At 35.4% G+C, this 21,521-nt stretch overlaps 4 protein-coding genes across 5 annotated transcripts; 1 reads left to right on the top strand and 3 right to left on the bottom strand.

Annotated features, from left to right (window-relative positions):
• Positions 1-1,435: 1,435 nt before the first annotated feature.
• On the bottom strand, positions 1,436-6,143 carry LOC111295264 (phosphoribosylaminoimidazole carboxylase, chloroplastic). Its single transcript, XM_022888687.2, has 16 exons — positions 5,794-6,143; positions 5,380-5,601; positions 5,186-5,297; positions 4,925-4,987; positions 4,676-4,814; positions 4,134-4,189; positions 3,861-3,934; positions 3,557-3,704; positions 3,283-3,456; positions 3,008-3,095; positions 2,796-2,912; positions 2,501-2,598; positions 2,305-2,422; positions 2,120-2,214; positions 1,942-2,048; positions 1,436-1,855 (listed from the first exon to the last, which is right to left on the bottom strand). Exons 1-16 carry the CDS (start codon positions 6,042-6,044, stop codon positions 1,762-1,764), a joined length of 1,956 nt encoding a protein of 651 aa, XP_022744422.2. The 5' UTR covers positions 6,045-6,143; the 3' UTR covers positions 1,436-1,761.
• Positions 6,144-6,936: 793 nt separating this feature from the next.
• On the bottom strand, positions 6,937-12,179 carry LOC111295644 (myosin-binding protein 1-like). The gene is made up of 4 exons (XM_022889223.2): positions 11,977-12,179; positions 9,372-10,807; positions 7,861-8,940; positions 6,937-7,419 (listed from the first exon to the last, which is right to left on the bottom strand). The coding sequence occupies exons 2-3, from the start codon at positions 10,702-10,704 to the stop codon at positions 7,910-7,912; spliced, it is 2,364 nt and encodes a 787-aa protein (XP_022744958.1). The 5' UTR covers positions 10,705-10,807; positions 11,977-12,179; the 3' UTR covers positions 6,937-7,419; positions 7,861-7,909.
• An 834-nt stretch (positions 12,180-13,013) lies between these two features.
• LOC111295645 (uncharacterized) lies at positions 13,014-16,953 on the bottom strand. 2 transcript variants are annotated; one of them, XM_022889224.2, is made up of 3 exons: positions 16,651-16,953; positions 15,880-15,962; positions 13,014-15,606 (listed from the first exon to the last, which is right to left on the bottom strand). In XM_022889224.2, exon 3 carries the CDS (start codon positions 15,490-15,492, stop codon positions 13,273-13,275), a length of 2,220 nt encoding a protein of 739 aa, XP_022744959.2. In that variant the 5' UTR covers positions 15,493-15,606; positions 15,880-15,962; positions 16,651-16,953; the 3' UTR covers positions 13,014-13,272. The 2 variants fall into 2 exon arrangements, with proteins under 2 accessions (XP_022744959.2, XP_022744961.2); XM_022889226.2 differs by lacking the exon at positions 15,880-15,962.
• A 2,490-nt stretch (positions 16,954-19,443) lies between these two features.
• LOC149514939 (uncharacterized) lies at positions 19,444-21,415 on the top strand. The gene is made up of 7 exons (XM_089742936.1): positions 19,444-19,750; positions 19,806-20,401; positions 20,483-20,556; positions 20,598-20,635; positions 20,708-20,809; positions 20,925-20,952; positions 21,106-21,415. The coding sequence occupies exons 1-7, from the start codon at positions 19,444-19,446 to the stop codon at positions 21,413-21,415; spliced, it is 1,455 nt and encodes a 484-aa protein (XP_089599062.1).
• The last annotated feature ends 106 nt before the right edge of the window (positions 21,416-21,521 follow it).

Genomic DNA, 21,521 nt, shown 5'->3' with positions numbered 1-21,521 from the left:
AATAAAGAGGAGGTCTAAAGCAAGTACACGGACATTGAACGCCAAACAAACTAAAGTCCATATGAACCTTTTTATTCAATTTTGAGAATCACAGTTTGAATTAGTCTTTGTCATGTGGTTTTGCAACGTTTTTTGGACTCAATAAAATTTTTATCGTGGTCTCCTCTGGAAGTGGAAGTGGCATAATTGGTGAGAACCCCTCGTTTCCTTTCACTTCGTGGTTTCAATTCGACATTGAGGGTTCAATGTCATGACATGCCCTATTGTAGGTTTGGGTGCAAGAGTGTTTATTTGATTAATTCGGTTAATTTTAAATTGAATTATTTAATATCAAATTAATTAAATTAAATTATTTTATTTTTATTAATCGAATCAAATTTATTAATTTCAAAAATTAATTGATCAAATTTAATTCACTTGATTCAATTAATTTTTTTGATTAATAGAATAATAAATATATTTTAGTTAAATTATATTTCAAACTCTTAATTTCTCATATTTTAAATAAATTGAATAAAATTATCCAACAAAATATTTAAATATCAATATATTATGTAAAAACTCTTAACACTTTATGAAATAAATGATACATTTCATTTTTTTTATTTTTTATTTAGATTTTGTTATATTTTGATTAATTAGATTAATTAAAATTTTTCATCAAATTAATCGATTTTTTAACTGTATTAATCAAAAATCAATTTTTTAAAAAAATCATTTTTGTTAATCGACTGAAATTAAATAAATAATTTACCGATTAATCAAATTAAATCATTTCGATCAATTAATTCGATTAAAATCAAATTATGAACACTCTTATTTGAGCGTGCTCGAATCAAAATATAAACAATTTTAATTTCGTTATTTAAAAAAAATAATTGAAATTAAAAATATAATAACAACTTAATAAATTAAAATATAATAATAAAATTCAACATTAAATTATAATAATACAATAAAAATTAGATTCCGAAGTTAATTTAGCTAATTCATCAAGCTACTCCTTAAAAATAACTTTCAATAAATCTAAAATTTAAATTTTAATATCTAAAATTCCTTTTATTATCTGAAGATACGGCCAATTTTATTAAAAAATGAGATAAAGGAGTGGGACTTTTAACAGCCGAAAAAGATCCCTCTACGTTCACTTGAAGAAAATTTTAATGTTCAATTATGTATAAATGCTGATATATAAAGGAGTAAAAAGACTTTATCTAATACTTGAAATATGGTACTGACAGTGTCAGATTTTTTTTAATAAATGTATATTTTATTGGACACAGGCCCAGTGAATAGTGTAATAATATTTATATTAGGAATTTATATCATGCATTTCTTTAATAACATGAAATAAATATTATGTAATTATGAGGCAGGTTTTCTGAACACTATTTTAGTAGGCTTTTTGTGTAATGGTTTATATGTAAATGAGGAATTTAAAATTTAATAAAATGATGCCATATGCAATTGATTCAACTAGTTCATGGTCGATTGGCCAAAAAAAAAAGGTTCATGGTCAAGTGTTAGTGAATTCAATTGAATTGAAAAGGAGAAAAAAAGAATGATCTTTCAACAACAAAAGGGTACAAGGTTTGTTCTTTGCCTTCATCTATTCTTTGCACTCATGTTTGGTCAGGTTGTGGCTGTGGTGTCTCAATCCAAATGTAATTGCCAAAATCATGACCTGGTTGGCCTTTGATCTCCTCAATTTGTGGTGAATTTCCAAAAGAAATAGCCAAAAATCAGATTTTAAGTTGTTACTCAAGGATTCAAATAAGCTTCCCAACCATCTTTTTGTAGCTTCTCGGCTTTTTTCAAGACATCATCCCTTGTGTCCTCTTGATACTGACTCATTCTGCCAGACAAGTGTGCCACAACAATAGATTGGGGTAAACATGGCAAAACTATCCATCTTATGTTTATAAAGTGAGGGGAACCTACCTCGCCAATAGATCAGCATCACCAACTCCCAACATCCTTACCGCCAGCAATCCTGCATTGGTAGCGTTATTTACTGCGACTGTTGCAACTGGTACACCCCTTGGCATCTGCATCATCGAAATATGAATAAACATCCTGCATTCGGAAAATGTAATCTCACGTAAAACTTTGAGCGTACCTGTACAATTGATAAGAGGGAATCGATTCCGTCCAATGTAGAAGCACGGACAGGGACACCGATAACAGGTAAAGGTGTAAGTGCAGCTACCATACCTACAATTCAAAACAGACCTTATTAACGTCACCGAGACAGCTGATGCATGTTGGAGAATGAAGTTAAATCATAGTTTTTATATAACTAGCCTGGTAAGTGAGCTGCACCACCAGCGCCAGCAATGATAACCTGAATGCCTCGTGCCCGAGCAGAGGAGGCATAAGAAAACATCAGTTCAGGGGTCCGGTGAGCGGAGACTATTTGAACCTGAAAATAAATTAATCAATGGAATCAAAGTGGAAATGCGTCATTTAAAATAAAAGTTTCTAAGCTGTGAGAGGCTACCTCATTAGACACACCAAACATATCTAAGATTCTTGCCGCATCCTTCATGACTGGAAGATCTGAGTCAGAACCCATTATAATCCCAACACGTGGTGCAACTGCATTTAGCAAAAAAGGGGAGAAACATGTATTAAAGAGTAGCACCAAGCAACAATAGTTTCAAATCTGTAAGCAGTTCAGTTTCAGTTAGGTCTGTGCATATTTCTGACTGAACCATTAAATTTGCATTCAATAAGTATAATAAAAAACAAACTGAACAAAACTAAGTCCAACCATCAGCTCTAGGCCAACTGACCTTCACTCTGATTTTCAGAACCTTCTTCCTTTAACATTGAATTCAGCCGTGCTTCTAAAACACCAATAGAAGGGCCGACAAGAGTTATATGACCCATCTTCCTTTGCCTTCGCATTTCTGGCAAAATCATCATGACAGCCAATTAGTATGAGAAGAGAGAAAAAAGAGACAGAAGGGAGAATGAGCCTGAGGAAATTTGAAGCAAACCTAACCTGGCTTATCATACCAATGAACAGTAGCCCCTGGAATCCCCAGTGCCCTTGCTATAAGTTGATGAGCCATTTTGAAACCAGGCTCCCCCTGAAACCATAAAATTTTTCATGTTAACTCATAATTTGATAAATATTCCACTATCCACAAGCATAAAGAAAACAGCAAATTTTGGTTAATCATACGCAGGTTTAAAGTTCTTTTAGTTTATTTATTATAAGAAACTAAAAGAAGAAAGACCTCGAAATTATGGAAAAGGAAAAGAGAAGGAACTGACCTCATCCTCACCCAGTAGATTGTACATGATAGCAGCTGGAGTTTTCATGGATGGATCACCAAGAGGTAGACCAACAACAGCCCGCAAATGCTGTTCAAACTGTGATGTATAGCAGGACTCAATTGTGTGATGACCACTATTATGAGGTCTTGGAGCTACTTCATTTAGTAGAATCTAATTGAAACAAGAATAGGCCAGTCAAAGGCAGATATTTGAATTATAGTTGGCCATCTACGAGGGGAATTACAAACTGATAGAGAAAGCAGATCGGTACCCGACCGTCCGTCGTCAAAAACAACTCCACTGCAAAGACACCAGCACCTTCCAATGAACTAATAGCTTTGTACGCAACATCATTTGCAAGTTTTCTGATCTTCCATGGCACATCAGCAGGCGCCTTAACGATGTGACATATGTTTTCCCTATAGGAACCAACAAATTTATAATCATATCTAAAGACTTGCAAAGCTCATCATATGTTAATAACATCACATAAATGTCATAGTATCATAAATGAAATCCACATAAAGAGGAAGAAAGGTCTGAGACTACTAACAACTAAAAACTGAATTTCTTACCTGTGAATGGTTTCAACAACTGGATAGCACAGGATAGAGTTATCTCTTCCTCTTGCTACAATGACTGCCAACTCCTAAATAATATCAGTTTAGTTCAGAAACATATCTATAGTCAATAATAATCATCTGTATGTATCATGATCAGGCAGTTTAGAACATATCCCAGTTACACAGTGCAAACAAAAGCATGAGGTTGTCGAGAACATATAAATAGAAATATCATCATGCAAAATAGATAATAAAAAAAAGTCAACAGTAATTCTAGAGATCTACCTTTATGAAAGAAGCCCATTTCTCAACATACAAGCCACGATCAAATCCACCAAGAGCTGCAGTAAAAATGAATATTCTTCAAAATTAAAGAATGAAATTAAGTGTTTTCACTCAATTTACAAAGTGGACTTCAAGAGATAAAATTTCAAACACAAAAAGGAAGAAAAAGGAGCAGATTATAGGTCAAAATTAGATATCACGAAAGAAAAGGACAGAAAACAAGACAACTTCTCCGGTCTCAAGTGACAACTGCATATGAAAATCTACCTCAAACTAAAAGGGCACTTCTATGATAGATTGATACAATCTTCAACTCAATATATATATATATATATATATATATATATATATATATATTGCAGCTGACATGAGGTCCAATGAATTTGGAATGGTCAGGGAAACTAGGCGGCCATACCATACCTTTTTAGTATTTGACAGATATTTAGAGAAACCCTATGACTTCAAAAAGGAAAGTAAGCCACTATGAATCAAGGAAAAGCTAAAAAGCTATAAAGACCTCCTTTCTAATAGCAATTCCTTACCAGCTATGGCAGAGGGAATCTCCTCTTCACTCTTTGCAACAGCATTTCCACGCCCATCATAAGCTAACCTCTTGCTCTTGATCATAAGAGGATAGCCAAATAGGTCACCTGCTCTCTTGGCTCCTTCAAGATCATCAATCTGTTTTATCAATACATGAAATCAATTAATCAAAGTAATTTTCAATGAACTCCAAAACAATAATACAAACTCAATAGCTAGCCTTCAAACTCCTTGAAAGAGAAGACAACCTCCATAAACTTGGGAAGTGGAATGGCATGCTTAGAAAAATGAACTTTCTGGAGATATTTATCCTGTAAGACAGAAAATATACACCCAGCTTGATAAATTCACTATGGAAAGTATAGTTACATTAGACATAAAACAAAGAACTAGAGCAAGTTAACATCTTTTCAAGTGTCAAAAGAGGAGGGAATTGCAATTTTATAATAGACATTTGTAAGGCTCACGACAAAACAATTCCAAGTACACAAGTCTACTCAGGAAATTACTTGGATAATTCGAATGGTAGAAGCTCTAGGTTCACAATCCACTCCTTGTTGCTCAAGCTTCTCTAGAGTGGCAACATCCACATGTTCAATTTCAACCGTCAAAACTCCACATCTAACTACCAAGAAACAGATTATGAACGTAAATACCTCATTTCCAACAAACAAAGACAATATGTTCAGTATCTAATTTGGACCTTTTTGCAAATTCTTGAACAGTATTGCTGTCATCAAAGCTTCCAACCATGTGATCATAACCAAGAGCACTGGCCGGGCAATTATCTGAAGGGTCCAAAACCATGACTTTAATGGCCATTTTGGAAGCTGCTTGGCATAACATACGACCCAATTGGCCTCCTCCTAGTACACCAACAACAATCATTTTGGATAGTCCATGAACTGGGGAATCATCATCCTTCCTACATAAACAACATAGAAGCAAGTCATTGGTCAAAGAAGTCAACAAACACCATGTGAATGTAAATATTTTACATAACAAAAGAAGACCTAAAATTTATGTTCTTTTTTTTATTATTATTTATTGGAAACACATAAAGGTTAGGGAAAAGGGTGAGAAATTGAATTATATCTTGCAAAAAAAAAAAAAAAACCTGCGAGAGGTGGTGGTCTCGTGAGAGTCACGTGACGCACGGCAAGCGAGGATGGGATTGGACATCTTCGAAGAAGAAGAAGAGTGGCGCATGTGAAGCTTCCGGTGGTGGTCGTCGGCGGCGGTGGCCATGGATAAGAAGCCGAGTGAGAAAGGTGTTGATGGCGGAGAAAGAAGATGAGATTGTCTAAAAGCAAAGACTGATTCAGTGGTCGAACTCGGAAACACTGCTTTTGAGCTCTGTTGGAACATATCCGTTTCTTTTTTCTGTCACTTTCTCCTGAAAATCGATCAGATAGAGAGAGAGAGAGCGCGTATTGGCTCCAAAGAACAACGGCGCCACTACCCTCCACTTTGTCTTTCCTTGAGCTCCTTTATATATTTTTCATTTTTTTAAATATTTTAATAAAAGATATAATTTATTGAATAACATATAAGTATCAAAACTAAAATCAAAATCAAAATCAATTTTAACATTTTAATTATACTTAATTAATATGTTTATATATTTTATTATTTATTATAATAAAAGTAATTCATATTTTTTGTTTTTTAGTTTGAATTTTTAGTTTATTTTTTTGTTGATATTTTTTATTAAATTTTGTTTCTTTTTTTTTTTTGTTATTTTTGTGGAATTTGTAATTCTTTTTCTGTTTTTTGATTTTGTGTGTTTTTTAGTAAAAAAAAAAAAACAAAGAGGGCTTAATTAGAATTGAATTAGCATTTTCTATCTTTTTTTTCGAATATTTTATCTTCAATGAACGGTAAAAGAATGATTTGTTTTTTAGGAAATGAATTTTTTTTAAATTCCATGCAAGTTAGATACAATTTTTTTGCCTAAAAACAATTATTTTTTACTAGAATTAACAATTAATGATAAATCATGAAAATGAAAAATTCCAAGCTAAGAAGATAATGTTAAAAAAAAGAATGTTACTGGCATTAAAAAAAAAAAAAAAGAAACATTCATATTCATGTAAAATATGATGACAAATTTTATGAAATCAAAATATGAGATTTTGTTCAATTTGTTCACATCGCCATCTTCTATAATTGACATTCAATAAATTTAGTTTTAAATCCAAAACCTTTAATTTTTTTAAAATTACGAGCTTCTTTATAAAAATAAATAAATAAATAAATCTGTAAAATCAAGCCAATCAATATTAAACTCGGAATTTCTGATCTGTTCTAGTTTACAACATTATTGGGTTGATTGGTTATTTTAACCTATGCTTTACACTCAAAAGCACACCAGCTCGTACAAAATGCAATCACTCAAACCACTACTTGTAGCTAAAAAGTATGGAAAAAAAAAAAAGAAAAAGAAAAACACCTTCAAACACAGATTACCAAGAGAAAAATGAAAAGGAAAAATCTCACCAACTCCATTTTTGATGGTATGCAAAACAAGTCAGCTACAACCTATGGAACCCCTGGAAAAAAAACTGGGGAAATAAAAGGAACACACTGTATAAAATCATGTCCTATATCGGGTTCTGCCTAAGGAGAAAGCAGACTCAGCAATACTGTACAATGGATGGCCAGTCGTCATCACCAGGTTTTTTTCCCTGTTGTATATTCAAGCTTATTCGAGTAGCACCAGCATGTCATCTCTTGCAGGCATCTGTTACATCAATCAAATAAGCAAGAGAAGCTGATTGAGCTTGTTGGAAAGCAAATGAAAATCAACTTTGTATCATATTTGGCTTCCTTTAAGCAAAAGTGACTTCATTTCACGCACTGCATTTTCACTCCCAAAAGCAGCGAACTTTTTGAAAGAAAAATAATGAGTTTTTCTTTATCCTTCATCCAAGTTTATGAACTAATATAAATTGTTTAGATTCTGGAAATGACACACACTCAAGTTGAATTTTCTTATTATTTTCACCTTTTATAAATTGTTTCTTAAATCAACCTAGCTACTTCCATAACGTCATGACATGAACATGTCACAACGGATTATTTGCAAATACTTCTGCTTTCAAATGCATCCCTCTATCAGCAAGAAATTCAATACTTAGGAGGTGAAAAAACATAGTATAGAAATGAAAATCAAAGTACTTACCTTTATAGTTTTTGTACATAAAGCCTCAAGCAACGAATTCTTCATGGTATTATTTTTCATATCCTGACAATGGATTCTTCATGGTGTCTTTGTTTGTGTCCCTGCAAGACTGATCTGTTTCTTCAACCGTGGAGCAGATATTAACTTTTTCATCAACTGGCTCTATAAGTACGCTTGCCCTCTCTTCAATGCCATTAGCTTCTGAATGATCCACTGTGCCCTGTCTTGCTTTCAAATCATGCGCCGACTTCACTGTGTCCCCCAGCATCAAATCATTAGGGAACTTCATCCTGTAAAATTCTAGCTCTGCTTGTAGATCTTGAATCTCCTTCTCCTTCCCCGTAAGGAGGTCATTTGTTTTTTGCAGTGCTTCCATATCATACTCAGCTTGTTCTTCCATCATTCTGAGATTCTGCAAGGCTTCCATGTGGAGTTTTGCCTTCTCCTCCTGCAGTCGAGTAATCATGGCCATTGCTTGATTTGCAGCAACTGCAGAGGCATTTCTTTCTTCTTCCAATTCCTTATACAATGCGCTCAATAATTTCTTGTCATGCTCAACCTGTCGTTTTAGCCGATCAACCACACTTTCACCTTCAATTTCACTAACAATGCTTCCATCTATAGACAAGCCAGACTCATTTCTCTCAAGTGAGATCCTCTTTTGAAGTATTTGTAGTCCTTCAAATGTAGGAGAATCCGAAGCCTTTATTTCGTCACTTTTTATAGATATGCTAGGACTTGCACCAATCCTAGGACTTACATCGTTCATTGATTGCTCAATCCCTCGAGCAGCAGATAATTGTGACAATAACCCCTTCAGATCCTCACTAAGTCTAGAAGAATCTTTTCCAATCCATTGTTCAACAAGCAAACCAGACAATTGTCTTCCTTTACTACCTACAGCAAGCTTATAAGCATCGCTTAGTTCCAATGAATTGGGTGATCGCATGCTACTGTAACTTGCAACAAGGTTCTTTTCTATTGGTGATTCAGGTATTGGAAGTGGCTGCTCTGTGGATTTGCAGATTTCCTCACACTTGGTCAAGGATTTCTTCTCAACTTCAAGAGTTCTCGTAACACCTAGTGACAAAATTATTAAATGAAAAAATAACGCCACAGAGATTAGCCATAACATGCAAGTTATTTGGGGTGTCACAGCACCTGATATAAACAAAAAGTAAAAGTAGGATGGATATTTCTACAAACTACAAAGCAGATCAGGGAATTCCTTTTTTTTTTTTAACTAAAATCTCTCAAGAGCATGTCCATGATTTGGAAATTACTTCCTTCATTTTGGAAATGCATCTGACACATCTTGGACCTTAAGAGAATTTATTGATTGCACCTCAAATATTAGGTCATATATAAGTATGTTTCATAACAAAAATTATGGAGAGAATGTGGAGGAGGCCTAACAGACTCATAACATCTACAAGCTATTCAGGTTTTCTCTTCATATGCAAAACTGAACCAAAAAGAGAGCAGGAAAACTGTGAGGAAGTTCAACTTACTACTCTCTTTTGATTCTTCAACAGAAGATGCAACAACATTTGATGGAGAAACATCATCAATGATAATAGGCTTGCTCTTTGACACTTCGACAGGAGTTTCATTGCCAAGTGATGACGAAGACACATAATCAACGGAAATAAGCTTACTGTCTTCTGACCCTTGAATAGGAATTTCACCAGCATTTGACATTGAAGGGACCTTATCAAGGCAATTAAGATTCATTTCTGTTGACACATCAATAGAAGCTTCCCCACCGTTTGATGATAAAGGGACCTCATCAAGAAAAATAAGCTCAGAAAAAGCAAAGGGCTCAGTTTTGCTAATGGCTTGCTTCCAATTAAGTTCCTCCAAGCCATGTTCACTTGAGTCAGTAGATTCCACTGATTTAGATCCGAGAGGCTTAATGATGTCTGATTGTGCCTGTGAGATGAAAATTGAAGGCTTAGGTTCAGAAACAGGATCCATCAACTTCTCCGAAGCAAAATCGTCTGACAAAGTAATAGTACGAGACTCTGGCTGCTCATGTTGATCAACAATATCTCTTTGTAGATGATCAGTTTCGATAATTAGAGCATCTTCCTCATTGCCAGCATCATTAGACACCTCAGATTCAGAATCAGAAGTAATCGTAAGCCCTGTATATGCTACATGAGATAGAGGATCAGGCCCATTTTTTCTCTGATGTGTAACTTTAACTGAAATAGACACATTGTCACTTCTGCTCTGGTCATCCTGACCATGTTCTACAGAAACAGGTAAAGGTAGATCAAATTCAGCAGCCTGAGACACAGCTGATTGTGTCTGTATCAATGTTTTGATATGCCCTTTTGGCATCCATGGGTCATTGCAACAAGAACAGTGCCTTACAGTTGAATGTCCAAGTTTATGATTCTCAAGGGATCGGTCCTTCTCAAGACCATAGCCAAAATCTTCCCCCAGCTTACCGACCAATAATCTATAGGTTTCAGCATTAGACTTATTTATTGTAGCAAATGAGAAAAGGCAACTTTCACACGTTCCATGAACATCAACAAGCTTGTTGTGGGCATGACAGTAAACTAAGGATGAAATCTCCAACTTATGATCACCACATACCAGATCCCAATAAAATTTCAGCTTTTCTTTGCCAAAAACATGATCAAGTCTTGAGCATAGCAAACATGGGATTTGCAATTTGCATTTATGAGCAAATTTTGTGATTATGTATGAAATAATAGCATCAATAAGGAGCATAAAAAGCAGCAACCATTCAAGAAAGGCGGATGACAAAGCGCTAGTAAACCGATTAGAAAATTTCTCTGAGTTAACAGATGAAATTCCCCCTCTAGCCATGCTCCAGGAGATCGCTTAACTTCAGAACAAGATACTAACTGCTTGAAATAAAGCAAAGTTCAATCCTCCCAATGAAATCAATAATCCAAGGCGAGATTCAATACTGCAAATAAACAAAGATCCACAGAGATATGTGAAAAGGAGAAAAGGGTTTGTGGCAAAAACAGTTCTAGAACCATGTCTTCCTCACAGATAGAAGAAAAAGAAACACTTGCCCAACTAACAAAAATTTAACAACAATGGAGAAAATTAATAAATGCAGCCATTACCTATAAAAGAGCAATTTCCATGAACACTAAAATAGTCCAAATTAGCTACTAATTGGTGCAAAGTTAAAAAAATTTATTCCAGGATAAGACCAACAGAACCATCAATTTTTGAAATAAAAAAAAAAAAAAAAATCTACAAAAGACATAGGCACAGCATCAACTGCTAACATGCAAACCTTTCAGCTAAGTAAAATAAAATAATTGCAACTCAGAAGCCAAACATACACCAATGAAGACATATTTCTGATAAATAAATTCTATGACATAAAATTCTTCACCAACAACAACATGCATGATTGTCTCCATGCATTTAGTAACAACTTGAGATACGACTTCTCATAGAAGATGTATGCATGCAAGAGAGGTGAAAAAAACAACAATTAAGTTCAAATAATTTAGTCAAGTATTGGATCAATAGCCATAATTGCCAAACATATATCTCAAATAACAAACTAATGAACTAAATTCTTGTATTAAAACAAACTCAAGCACAACCAAAAGCATTTCTCATACAAGATCAATATAAACCAAATACATTCACAAAAGGAAGGTATAAAGCATCATTGAAAAAGAAAAAGGAAAAACCATTCTGGACATATGCAACGTTTCAACTAATAAGAACACAAACAAATAGCCTAAACAAGAAACCAACAAAACAAATTTGTAGCAGGAGACAACAAACTCGTTTGTTCTGAAGGATCAACATGGGCCATGGATAAAGACTAGCTTTATAAAACCAATTTTAAGCAATAACAGAAAACCATCAGCACCAAGCCTAAATCAGAAGCTAACAAAAAAGTATAAACTTTCAACCAATACTCACACATGACCCAATCAAAATCCATCAAAAACCCAAATTTTCTACCAAAGTACCAACTCAATAAAACTTGATCATATTAACATCATCCAAAAACATAATTGGATTATATATACAAGTCAAAGAATGATATTTCCCCAAGGAAAAAAAAAAAACTTTTATAAGTTGTGAAAAGAGAAAGCTGACCTGTTAACCTGAGAAACTCAAGGAAGAAAACCAAAAAAAACCACTGAGAATTCAGAGGAAAAGCGTCAAATCAAAGTCACCTATCTTCAAATTTATTACAAAAAACAAAACCTATGTAACAGTTATTGAAGAAAGAGAGATTGAAACAAAGAAAACAAAATTAAAGTAGTTTTTATATAAGAATAAACAAAACAGATAGAAACAAAGATTGCACCTATTTCTATTATCTTATAAAAGGAAATTTTTACTTGAATAAAAAAGGTGAAAATAAAAGAGTTAAAAAAACAGCCGACAGAGACCAAAAAGTCGGCTGCTGATTAGAAAATAAATACAAAAAAGCTAAAGTAAAAGAAAGACAAATACAAAAGCAAATTTCCCAGATAAAATTAACCGTCAAAAACCCAAAAAAAAAAAACTTTTTCTAACTTTATTTCACTTCTTTTTTGAGAAACAAATGGTTACGGAGGATCAATGGAATATGGGTTTTTCTTTTTTAATGGAAACATGAGTTGTTTTTATTTTCAGAAAAAAAAAAATTCTACTTTTTATAAAGCTGATGATTGGTATGGCTGGACGGTGAAGGAGAGACCGACCAATGACGATAATTGGGAGTTACAAAGATATGTCATTGTTGGGAAATTCAGGAGGTTTGCTTTGATTTGACCGTTGAGCTAACTGGAATATTAAATTTTTGGTTTTTTTTTTTACCAAAATTAAGCATTTTGCTTCTTGGTCTTGTCATGGAGGTCCTTAAAATTAAAAAAAAAAATGCAGAACCGTGTTGACTGGTCATGAACAGGAACAAGTAGAACGTGGAGATTTTCAACCTGACCAATTAGTTCATTTTGATTTATTTAATGGGATAAATTAGTTCTATAATTTTGTTTAGGTACTCACATCCAAGTCAATATTAAAAAATAAGATCACTAAATTTTCAAAAAATAGAAAATATGATTAGTTGATTACTCAAAGAATGATGGGAATTGGTCAAAGAAAAAAAAATGATGGGAAAATACACATAAACTCATGGGATTGAGTAGAGAAAATAGTAATCATGGGATCAATCCTCAACAATTACATATATATTATTGAAGGGAATATTCATATAGGACAAGTGGATAGCTGATACAGGGCATAATTCATATAAATCACAGAAATAGAACAAAGCATTTACTTGCAAATCTAATACCTAATAAACACTAAATTATTAAAAAAAAGGAAAGCAAGAATCCTTTTGCACAGATGGGACATACCCAAGTTCTCTAGCAGCAAATCAACTTATTAGAAAATCAGAACTTATATTGGTGCTGCACATGTTGTTCTAAAATGGCCTGTCTGATTGCAACGGCTACAATGAACAACCCGCTTCACACGGCCACGATCTTCTGCTCGAACTCGCTTCTTTCGCGGTCGACCAGGTGGCTTAAGTGATTTGGGTGGTTGGATGATAACTGCAACAATTTTGTTGGCATTTGGATCCCCCTCAGACAACTCTTTCCATAGACTTTTATCTGGAATAGGATGAATGGTCTGAGAATATGTCTTCCGATATGTTGCAACAGTGAAACAGCTCTCGGTAAATCGATGAACATTCTGCCTGCAAGAAAGAAGTGCTGCTACAGCGTGTGCACAGGGCAAACCATACAACTGCCAGCCACGACAAAGGCAACAGCGATTGCGAATGTCCACAATATTTGTCCCTTCATGAGATATAACTTCAAATTCAGCTTCATTAGCACGAAGCACCTGATATGTGCGTGCACATTCAAGGGCCTCTGCAACACGTCTTTCAGCAGAAGGCACGAGTATTGATGTCCACTGCATACTTGTCTCTCGCCGTTCATTGAACCAAGTCATAAGCTGTCTCCTAATGCATTCCATCATCTGAATTATTGGAAGCCCTGAAGCTTCTAAAATCCAAGAATTCAGTGATTCAATTATGTTAGCTGTTAGATGCCCAAACCGTGTGCCTTCAAAATAAGCTGTTGCCCACAGTCGAGGAGGGATTCGTTGGATCCAATACCCAGCATCTTGTGATATCCCTTCAATCTCAAGAATCTTTGCTTCAAATTCAATTACAGTCAGGGCATGAGCGGCGTCCCATAGAAGGCTGACTAGCATAGTATTATTGAACTCCTTTCGAAAGCTTTCACTCAAGTGACGCATGCAAAATCCATGAAAAGCAGTAGGAAAATTTGCTTCAACACCATCTACAATGCCTTTCTGTCTATCAGACAAAATTGTAAGCCTTGGCATGTTTTCTGTATTAATTTCAAGCAGGTTATGAAGTTCAGAGAGAAACCACATCCAGTTGTCATCATTCTCCTCATCAACAACGCCAAATGCCACAGGAAACAAAGCACCATCACCATCAAAACCAGTAGCAAGAAGTAAAGTTCCAAGATACTTACTTTTCAAAAATGTCCTATCTAACCCAAGGAGTGGTCGACAAGCATTCAGAAAACCATAAATAGAGGCCTGAAATGATATGAAGAGACGCTGGAAACAATGATCTGTCAGGTTTCCATAGACAGATGAAATACTCCCTGGATTTGTCCGCTTAACCTGTTCACAATACTGAGGGAGTAAGCGATACCCTTCCTCGAAAGATCCATGCATAGCAGCCATGATACGCTCCTTGCCCCGCCAGGCTTGCTTGTAAGATAAGGTTATTCCATGAACCCGGTGAATCTCTTCCAATATCTCCTTTGGCTTGTAGTTAGGGTTCTCCCTTAATCGCTGCTCCACAGAGTTTGCCACCCACTGCACAGATGCTTGTTGATGGCCAAGATGATCAATCCCTCCGCATGTATGTGTCTCATTGATGGTTCTAATTGTGAATGTTGGAACACCAGGGAGCTTTGCTGCATGTATACGCCAGGGACATCCTTCACTCGCACATTTGGCAGTGAAACGAGTCTTGTCAGATTTTATGGTCTGCATTTCAAAGTGAAGGGCAATAGCTGTATCCCTCAATGCCCTGCGGCAGCTTTTGACATCAGGGAACTCTTGCCCAACCGCCAATTCATAACTCGGATTTGAATTCCGAACCTGAAGGACAGGAGGCAGACTATCTAAAATCTGGGAGTGCTGCAAATCTCGGGCAGGATCAATTCCCATCTCTGGGTTGTCATCCACAGCCAATACTAGATTATCATCAAGCTCTTGGTTTTCTGAAATAGCCAATTCATTATTCTCTGATAAAGCCAACTCATGGTCACCCTGGTCAGGTTTTCGATCAGTAGCTAAGTCATTATCATGCCCATAACTGTGACCAACATCCCCTTCTTGGTCATGGTTCTGTCTTAAATCCAAGTCATGGTCATGAGAATGCGCTAAACCTAGGTCATGATCATGTGCCTGTCCCAAGCCTAACTGATGCTCATGGGCTTGTCCTAATTCCAAATTATGGTTCTGGGTGAGACCCAAATTATGGTTATGGCCTAGCACCAGTGGCTGATTTTGCCCCAATGCTAAATTGTGGCTTTGTCCAAGTATCAGATCATGGTTTGCCATTGAATAAATCAATCACAGTATAGGAACAGCACAAATAACTGAGACCCAGAACGCAACACAGATTTACAAACTGATAGTCAGGCAGACAAATTTTCCATCTATGTCAACACATACCTGCCAAATGAAATACCACCATTACGATGAGAAGAAAAGAAATGACCATAAGAACATGGAAATCATGACAAACAGGTTAATCTCTGACAAGTGATTAAGATAAGGTGAGAAGGCATGAAGAAATGAATCCAACAAGCCTTATTTTGCAAAATTGCAAATGTAAACCAAAAGATCAGTTTTGTTTAATCAACACTATCATCTCAATAATCAAAGAAAGAAATTGAAAAAAATATGCACATAACATACTGAAATAATCCAGTCTAAGCAGCTAACCTTTCACTTCTTGAATGGTCAGTAGTGAAACCAGACAGGGCACATCCATGTCGCCCAAGAAAACATTTAGTCTACAACTTCAGCTACATCAACCAACATAGGGAACAAAAAAATATACATAAGGAACAGCAATAAAAGCCAAACATTAAGAAAAAGAAGAACAAAATAAACACATAAACTTAACAACAATTAGACTTCTTTTTATAAGATCCCAAAACAAAACAAAACAAAGCAACCAAACTTTGTGCTAAGCACTTCTTAAACAAACAGAACTTCCTACAAATCCACGCAAATAGCTAATATTTTACTTCTCCCTCAGTTTCCAAGTAACCAAATGGAAGTTCACGATTCATACATTCTTCCCAAAATAAGGGGAAAACCCAGCAAAGAGAAAATCTTCAAGCGGCTACTACTTGAAAATCATCAAAGATGTCAAGTTTAACACTCTGAAAATTAACTGAATAAAATAACAAATTTAACACAAAACAAGAAATACCCATCAATCAAACAACAAAAAAAAATCACCAAAAAAATTCCAAAAACAGAAATTCACGAAAAGAGAAAACTAAGCAGCTTGCTTGAAAACCTTCAAAGTTAATAACGTTAAAACACTTAAACTAAACTAAAATAAACAAAAAAATCACCAAAGTGATAAAAAATAAAGTATACCCATCAATTAAAAACATATGAAAACAAAAACCGACAAAGGAAATACAGAAAAATGAAGGTCAAAATACCTGGATTAAGCAAAAAATTAACTTAAAACCCTACCTGAAAACCCAGACAAACAAAAATTAATCTAGAAAGCTTCAAGAAGCCAAGATACGATGTGGGTATTGCACAAAAACACAAGAAATGAAGCGTTCAAACGAGAAAACCCCCAGAATCGAGAAAGAAACTAGGGTTTTCGTGGGCAACCCAATTGCTTTGGAGTTTGCAAAGGAAAATTTTGAAAAGTTTGGAAATTTATTTGTTTTGGCGGGTAAAATTGTTAAGGGCAAATGGGGGTTTGTTTGTTCCCGGAGAAAATCGGCTGAGGGAAGGGCAAAGGAGAGATTGGGGAATTACAGGGGCAGAAGAGGTAGAGTGGTGAAGGTAATGAGAAATAGGGGGTTTGGATTTTGGATTTGTTTCGAGAGGTGTTGAGGGTATTTTGGTCAAAATATGTTGGAATTTGGGATGCTGTTTCTTGAGGGCAATAACTAATTTAAATGGAAGATTTTCAAGTTTCAGTGAGAGTGAGCTCAAAAATTCCATTGTTGGGGTTCTTTCCATAAATTAAAATAAGATAAATTTAAAAAATTAATATTTAATTCGTATTTATTTTTTTTTTGCAAATTATGATCTCCTCAATTAAAAATAGATAAATCTTGAATTTATATTTTATATTTTTCTTTTTTATCAAATAATTTTATGATTTTTTTTCAGGAAATGTTATAATTTATTTACTATCTGTTCATTAGAGTTTTTTTTAGTGAATTTAAAAACTTATTTAAAAACTTTTTAGTTCTAATAATCAAGATTTAAATTTTAATAATTTTAAATATCGAAAAAAGAGATGATAATTTTATGAATTGAACTCTAATTTTTATTCAACTGATGGACGGTTTGGATCTTTTGATCTTTTGGTCTTTGGGATTGTTTTTCATATTTGTTTTGATACATTTGATAAGGATTAAGAAGAAATGGAGGATTTAAATCTTAAATCTATACTTACTTAAGAAGAATGAAGAATAATTACATTATTCTTGATTTTATATTTATTTAAAAGAAAATTTAATCTTCAAAAAAATAAAAAAGAAAATTAAATACAATAACAAATCTTGTTAGCGAGCATGTTAAGGAAATGCTTTCAGCTTACGTTAGCTGGTCTTTAATGTGCTGAGGATTTTCTCGCCTAATTGTCAATTTTCTTCAAAACCACAAACTTTTTCCCATAACCGCCAATTTTCTTGCTGAAACTGTCAAATTTCCTTCATTGTTGTTTCATCCAATAGTATTCTTCCATTATCTGTTGTTGATTGGATCATTAAGACTTGCTTCATCCGACTTTGAGTTTGACTGGTGCTTGATTTTACTGTATGTCTGGTGCTCCATCTGTTTGTGAAATGACTGGTACAGTTCCTGATCCATCTTCTTCTAGTAAGGGTGAGGTAGTGGCCAGCTAAGGCCCTGCAACTGCTTTTGGTGAGAGTGAGCAAAAGAATGCTATGGATTGGAGAAATCTTTTCTTGGCACCGAACGATCAATCTCTGAAATTCTTCAGAATGGCAAAGCACTAGTTAAATCGACTGATGATGTATTTGAAGGAGTGCACCAATGGCAGAATTCTTTGGTGGCCCAGTTCTTTGGGCGAATGCCAAACTTTAGCCAATTTCAGAGGCCAGTAAGCATTCTTTGGGGAAAAGAAGGGTTAGTCATTATCAAACCTGCTGGGAATAATTTGTTTGTGCTGCAATTCACTTCTAAGCAAGATCGAGACAGAGTTTTTGAATCTGGTCCATGGCATATACAGAATAAGCCAATTATAGTTCAAAATGGCAGCCGAGGTTAAGGAATTTGGAGTTTACGATGAACAGGATACCTGTTTGAAAACATCTTAGTAATGTTCCATTAGAACTGTATACTAAGAAAGGGCTAAGCTATAGAGCCAGTGCTTTAGGCATTGCATGAAAAAAATTAGAGCAAACTTTGAAAGGCTCACTCATGCAAAAATCTGTGTGGAAATTGAGGTTAATGTGGATATAACTAGGTACGTTGATGTGGTACTCTAAGATGGCACACTGGCCTCTATCTCAGTGGAAGTCCCATGGCAGCCTCTAAAATGCCAGCATTGCAAAGTTTTTGGGCATTCAGACAAATCACGTATGAATAGGCCTATGGTAGCAAAAGCTAGGGTGTGGCAACCAAAGGAATCTAAGGAGCAACGGGCTAAGGAGGTGAAGGAGGCCGTGCCAGAGGCTAATTCTAAGAGTGTCAATCCGCAAGTTAAATCGATGCAAGTAGCAAAGTCAGGGCCACAGAGTACTCCTGAGAGAGGCAAGCTGCGAGTTGAATCAATGTAGTTAGCGAAGTTAGGGTCCACAAACAGGTTTGCTATACTAAAAGCAGTAATTGAAGAGGATAGGGGTATTGATGTGAATCTAGAACTAGTTGTGCCTGAGGCTGGCAAGACGAGAAAGGAGGAAATTATTCCTAATTCACCCAAAAAAGTAAGGCGGTAGCAGCTAGAGTTGCAGATTTGATCAAACAATTGAAGAATAAGAAAAAAGGTCCCATTAATAAAGGGAAAAATAAACAGGTAAGGGTGGAACACTCTGCTCTAGGAGGTCATTCATCCTTCCTCTTTTCATCATGAATGTGCTTAGCTGGATTGTCAGAGGACTAAATGATCCTCTGAAACAAAGAGAGGTTGTAGGTAGAATCAGAAGAGAAAAAATAGATATGGCTTGTTTGTTAGAAATAAGAGTGAAGCAACTAAACATGCAGAAAGTCTTGAACAATAATTTTGCTAGCTAGTCCATTCACCATAACTATGCTACCGCTTACAATGGAAGAACATAGATGATATGGAGAGATGAGTCAACAATTGATTTAGTTGATACAAATGACCAAAACAATACATGTAGCATTTTACATGGCACTCATAAGCTATACTTCACAGCTACATATGGGTGTAATAGTGAGTGTGAAAGAAAAACACTATGGATGCACTTGATTTCTCTTCAAAGTATTGTAGAAAGCTCTCCATGGATGTTGGCTGGAGATTTTAATGTTACACAAGGCCTCTTTTTACTTAGAGCAATCATACACTGTCAAGGAAATTGGATAAGAGCGCTTATCAATGATACATGGCTCACGCCTCACGCAAGTACTAAATTGAGAAGTTGAATTCCTTATCCCTGAAGTATCTGACCATTGTCTAGCGCTTATAAAGTTGACTACATTGAAACAGCCACCACTAAAACCATTTAAGTTCTTCAATTTTTGGGTAAAGTACCCTGAGTCTTTAAAGCTAGCGAAAGAATCCTGGACTATACCAGTGAGTGGTAAACCTATGGTTGTATTGCATAAGAAATTAAAGAGGCTGAAGCCAATGCTAAGGAATTTCAACTTCACACAATATGGAGATTTAACGGAGAAGGTAAGAATGAAAAGAGAAGAGTTAGCAGCAGCACAACTTGCAACATTAATGCAATCATCTATGGCTGATGCAGAGAATGAGAGGAAACTGTCATTGGAACTCTTTGAACTGTTAAAAGCGGAGGAAAGCTTATGGAAACAGAAGTTAAGAATTAGATGGGTGCAAGAAGGAGACCAAAATTCAAGTTTCTTTCACAAAATAGTGGCAGCAAGGCAGAGGAGAAGCAATATACGGGTACTGCATGACAGTAAGGGAAACAGGTTGGATACCTTCTCACAGATATCAGATGAGGCTGTGGGATTTTTTAAACAGCAGATAGGCACAACTAATGCTAATGTTAAAGGTTGCAAGAAAGAGTTGTTAACTGACTTAATCCAAGTATCCTTGACGGACGAGTAGCGGAATGTTATATTACAAAATGTTACGAGGGAAGAAATTAAGGAATCTATCTTTGCTCAGCATAGTGATAAAGCAGCAGGCCCTGATGGTTTCAATGCCCATTTCTTCAAGTCTGCATGGAGTATAGTAGAGGAGTATGTCATTGCAGCTATATCATATTTCTTTTAAACTGAAGATATTCTACCTGCTTTCAACTCTACAATAATAACTTTGGTACCAAAAATCCTATCTCCAGCCAGCATCTTTGATTATAGACCAATATCTTGCTATACTGTCATTTACTAGAGTATAATAAGGATACCGAATACCAGAATGCAATAGTTTTTGCCATCCTTAATCAGCAACAGTCAAAGCACCTTTATAAAAGGGCGAAGCATAGCAGACAATGTACTTAGGGCATTGGTGAGAGGTTATAGTAGAGCTACCATGTCCCTAAGGCGCGCTATTAAAATTGATTTAAAGAAAGCATTTGATTCGTTAAATTGAGAATTTTTAATCTCAGTTCTAGAGGCAATGGGATTTCCAAGAAGGTTCGTTGGTTGGATAAAAAACTTTCACTTCATCAATGTTCTCATTATCAATCAATGGAGGCTTGGTGGGATATTTTAAGGGGCAAGAGGAGTAAGGCAAGGGGATCCTATGTCACCATACTTATTTGTTATTGCTATGAATGTTTTGGACAGTTTATTGGATAGTGCTGCATCCTATGGCATTTTTTCTTACCATCCCAAATGCAAGAAGGTGAACTTGACGCGCTTATGTTTTGCTGATGCTCTCTTTATCTTCACAAATGGGAAGCTGGATTCTGTTGAGGGAATTCAAGTCATACTAAAGCAGTTTTACACTTATTCTGGACTACAGCTAAATAGTGCCAATAGTGACCTATATTATACAGGGATTCCAAGAACTGAGCTTGAAGAAATCCTGAAAGTCACGGGGTTCAAGATGGGAAAACTTCCTGTTAGATATCTTGGGGTTCCACTGGTGCTATGAAGGTTTACTATGACAGATTGTATGCCACTAATTGAGGGGATCGTAGCAAGAATTCATAGCTGGGTGGCAAGACATTTGTCGTATGCAAGTAGACTACAGTTGATCC

Source organism: Durio zibethinus, chromosome 14 (assembly GCF_047325235.1).
Source record: "Durio zibethinus cultivar Kanyao isolate XHJ-2024 chromosome 14, ASM4732523v1, whole genome shotgun sequence".
NCBI classification, from domain to species: Eukaryota; Viridiplantae; Streptophyta; class Magnoliopsida; order Malvales; family Malvaceae; genus Durio; species Durio zibethinus.
The sequence above is the reverse complement of the archived record's forward strand: the minus strand, read 5'-3'. Positions and strand labels throughout refer to the sequence as shown.

Bases quoted from the DNA above. Each gene is read 5' to 3' on its own strand.
- LOC111295264 (XM_022888687.2), bottom strand. From the start codon at position 6,044: ATGTTCCAACAGAGCTCAAAAGCAGTGTTTCCGAGTTCGACCACTGAA. The intron at 4,815-4,924 runs GTTGTCTTCTCT...TTGATAAAACAG, and splicing joins CACTTCCCAAGTTTATGGAG to ATTGATGATCTTGAAGGAGC. The intron at 2,423-2,500 runs GTAGCCTCTCAC...ATTTATTTTCAG, and splicing joins TGTTTGGTGTGTCTAATGAG to GTTCAAATAGTCTCCGCTCA.
- LOC111295644 (XM_022889223.2), bottom strand. From the start codon at position 10,704: ATGGCTAGAGGGGGAATTTCATCTGTTAACTCAGAGAAATTTTCTAAT. The intron at 8,941-9,371 runs GTAAGTTGAACT...TTTTGTCACTAG, and splicing joins TGAAGAATCAAAAGAGAGTA to GTGTTACGAGAACTCTTGAA.
- LOC111295645 (XM_022889224.2), bottom strand. From the start codon at position 15,492: ATGGCAAACCATGATCTGATACTTGGACAAAGCCACAATTTAGCATTG.
- LOC149514939 (XM_089742936.1), top strand. From the start codon at position 19,444: ATGATATGGAGAGATGAGTCAACAATTGATTTAGTTGATACAAATGAC. The intron at 19,751-19,805 runs GTACTAAATTGA...ACCATTGTCTAG, and splicing joins ATGGCTCACGCCTCACGCAA to CGCTTATAAAGTTGACTACA. The intron at 20,402-20,482 runs GTATCCTTGACG...ATCTTTGCTCAG, and splicing joins TGTTAACTGACTTAATCCAA to CATAGTGATAAAGCAGCAGG.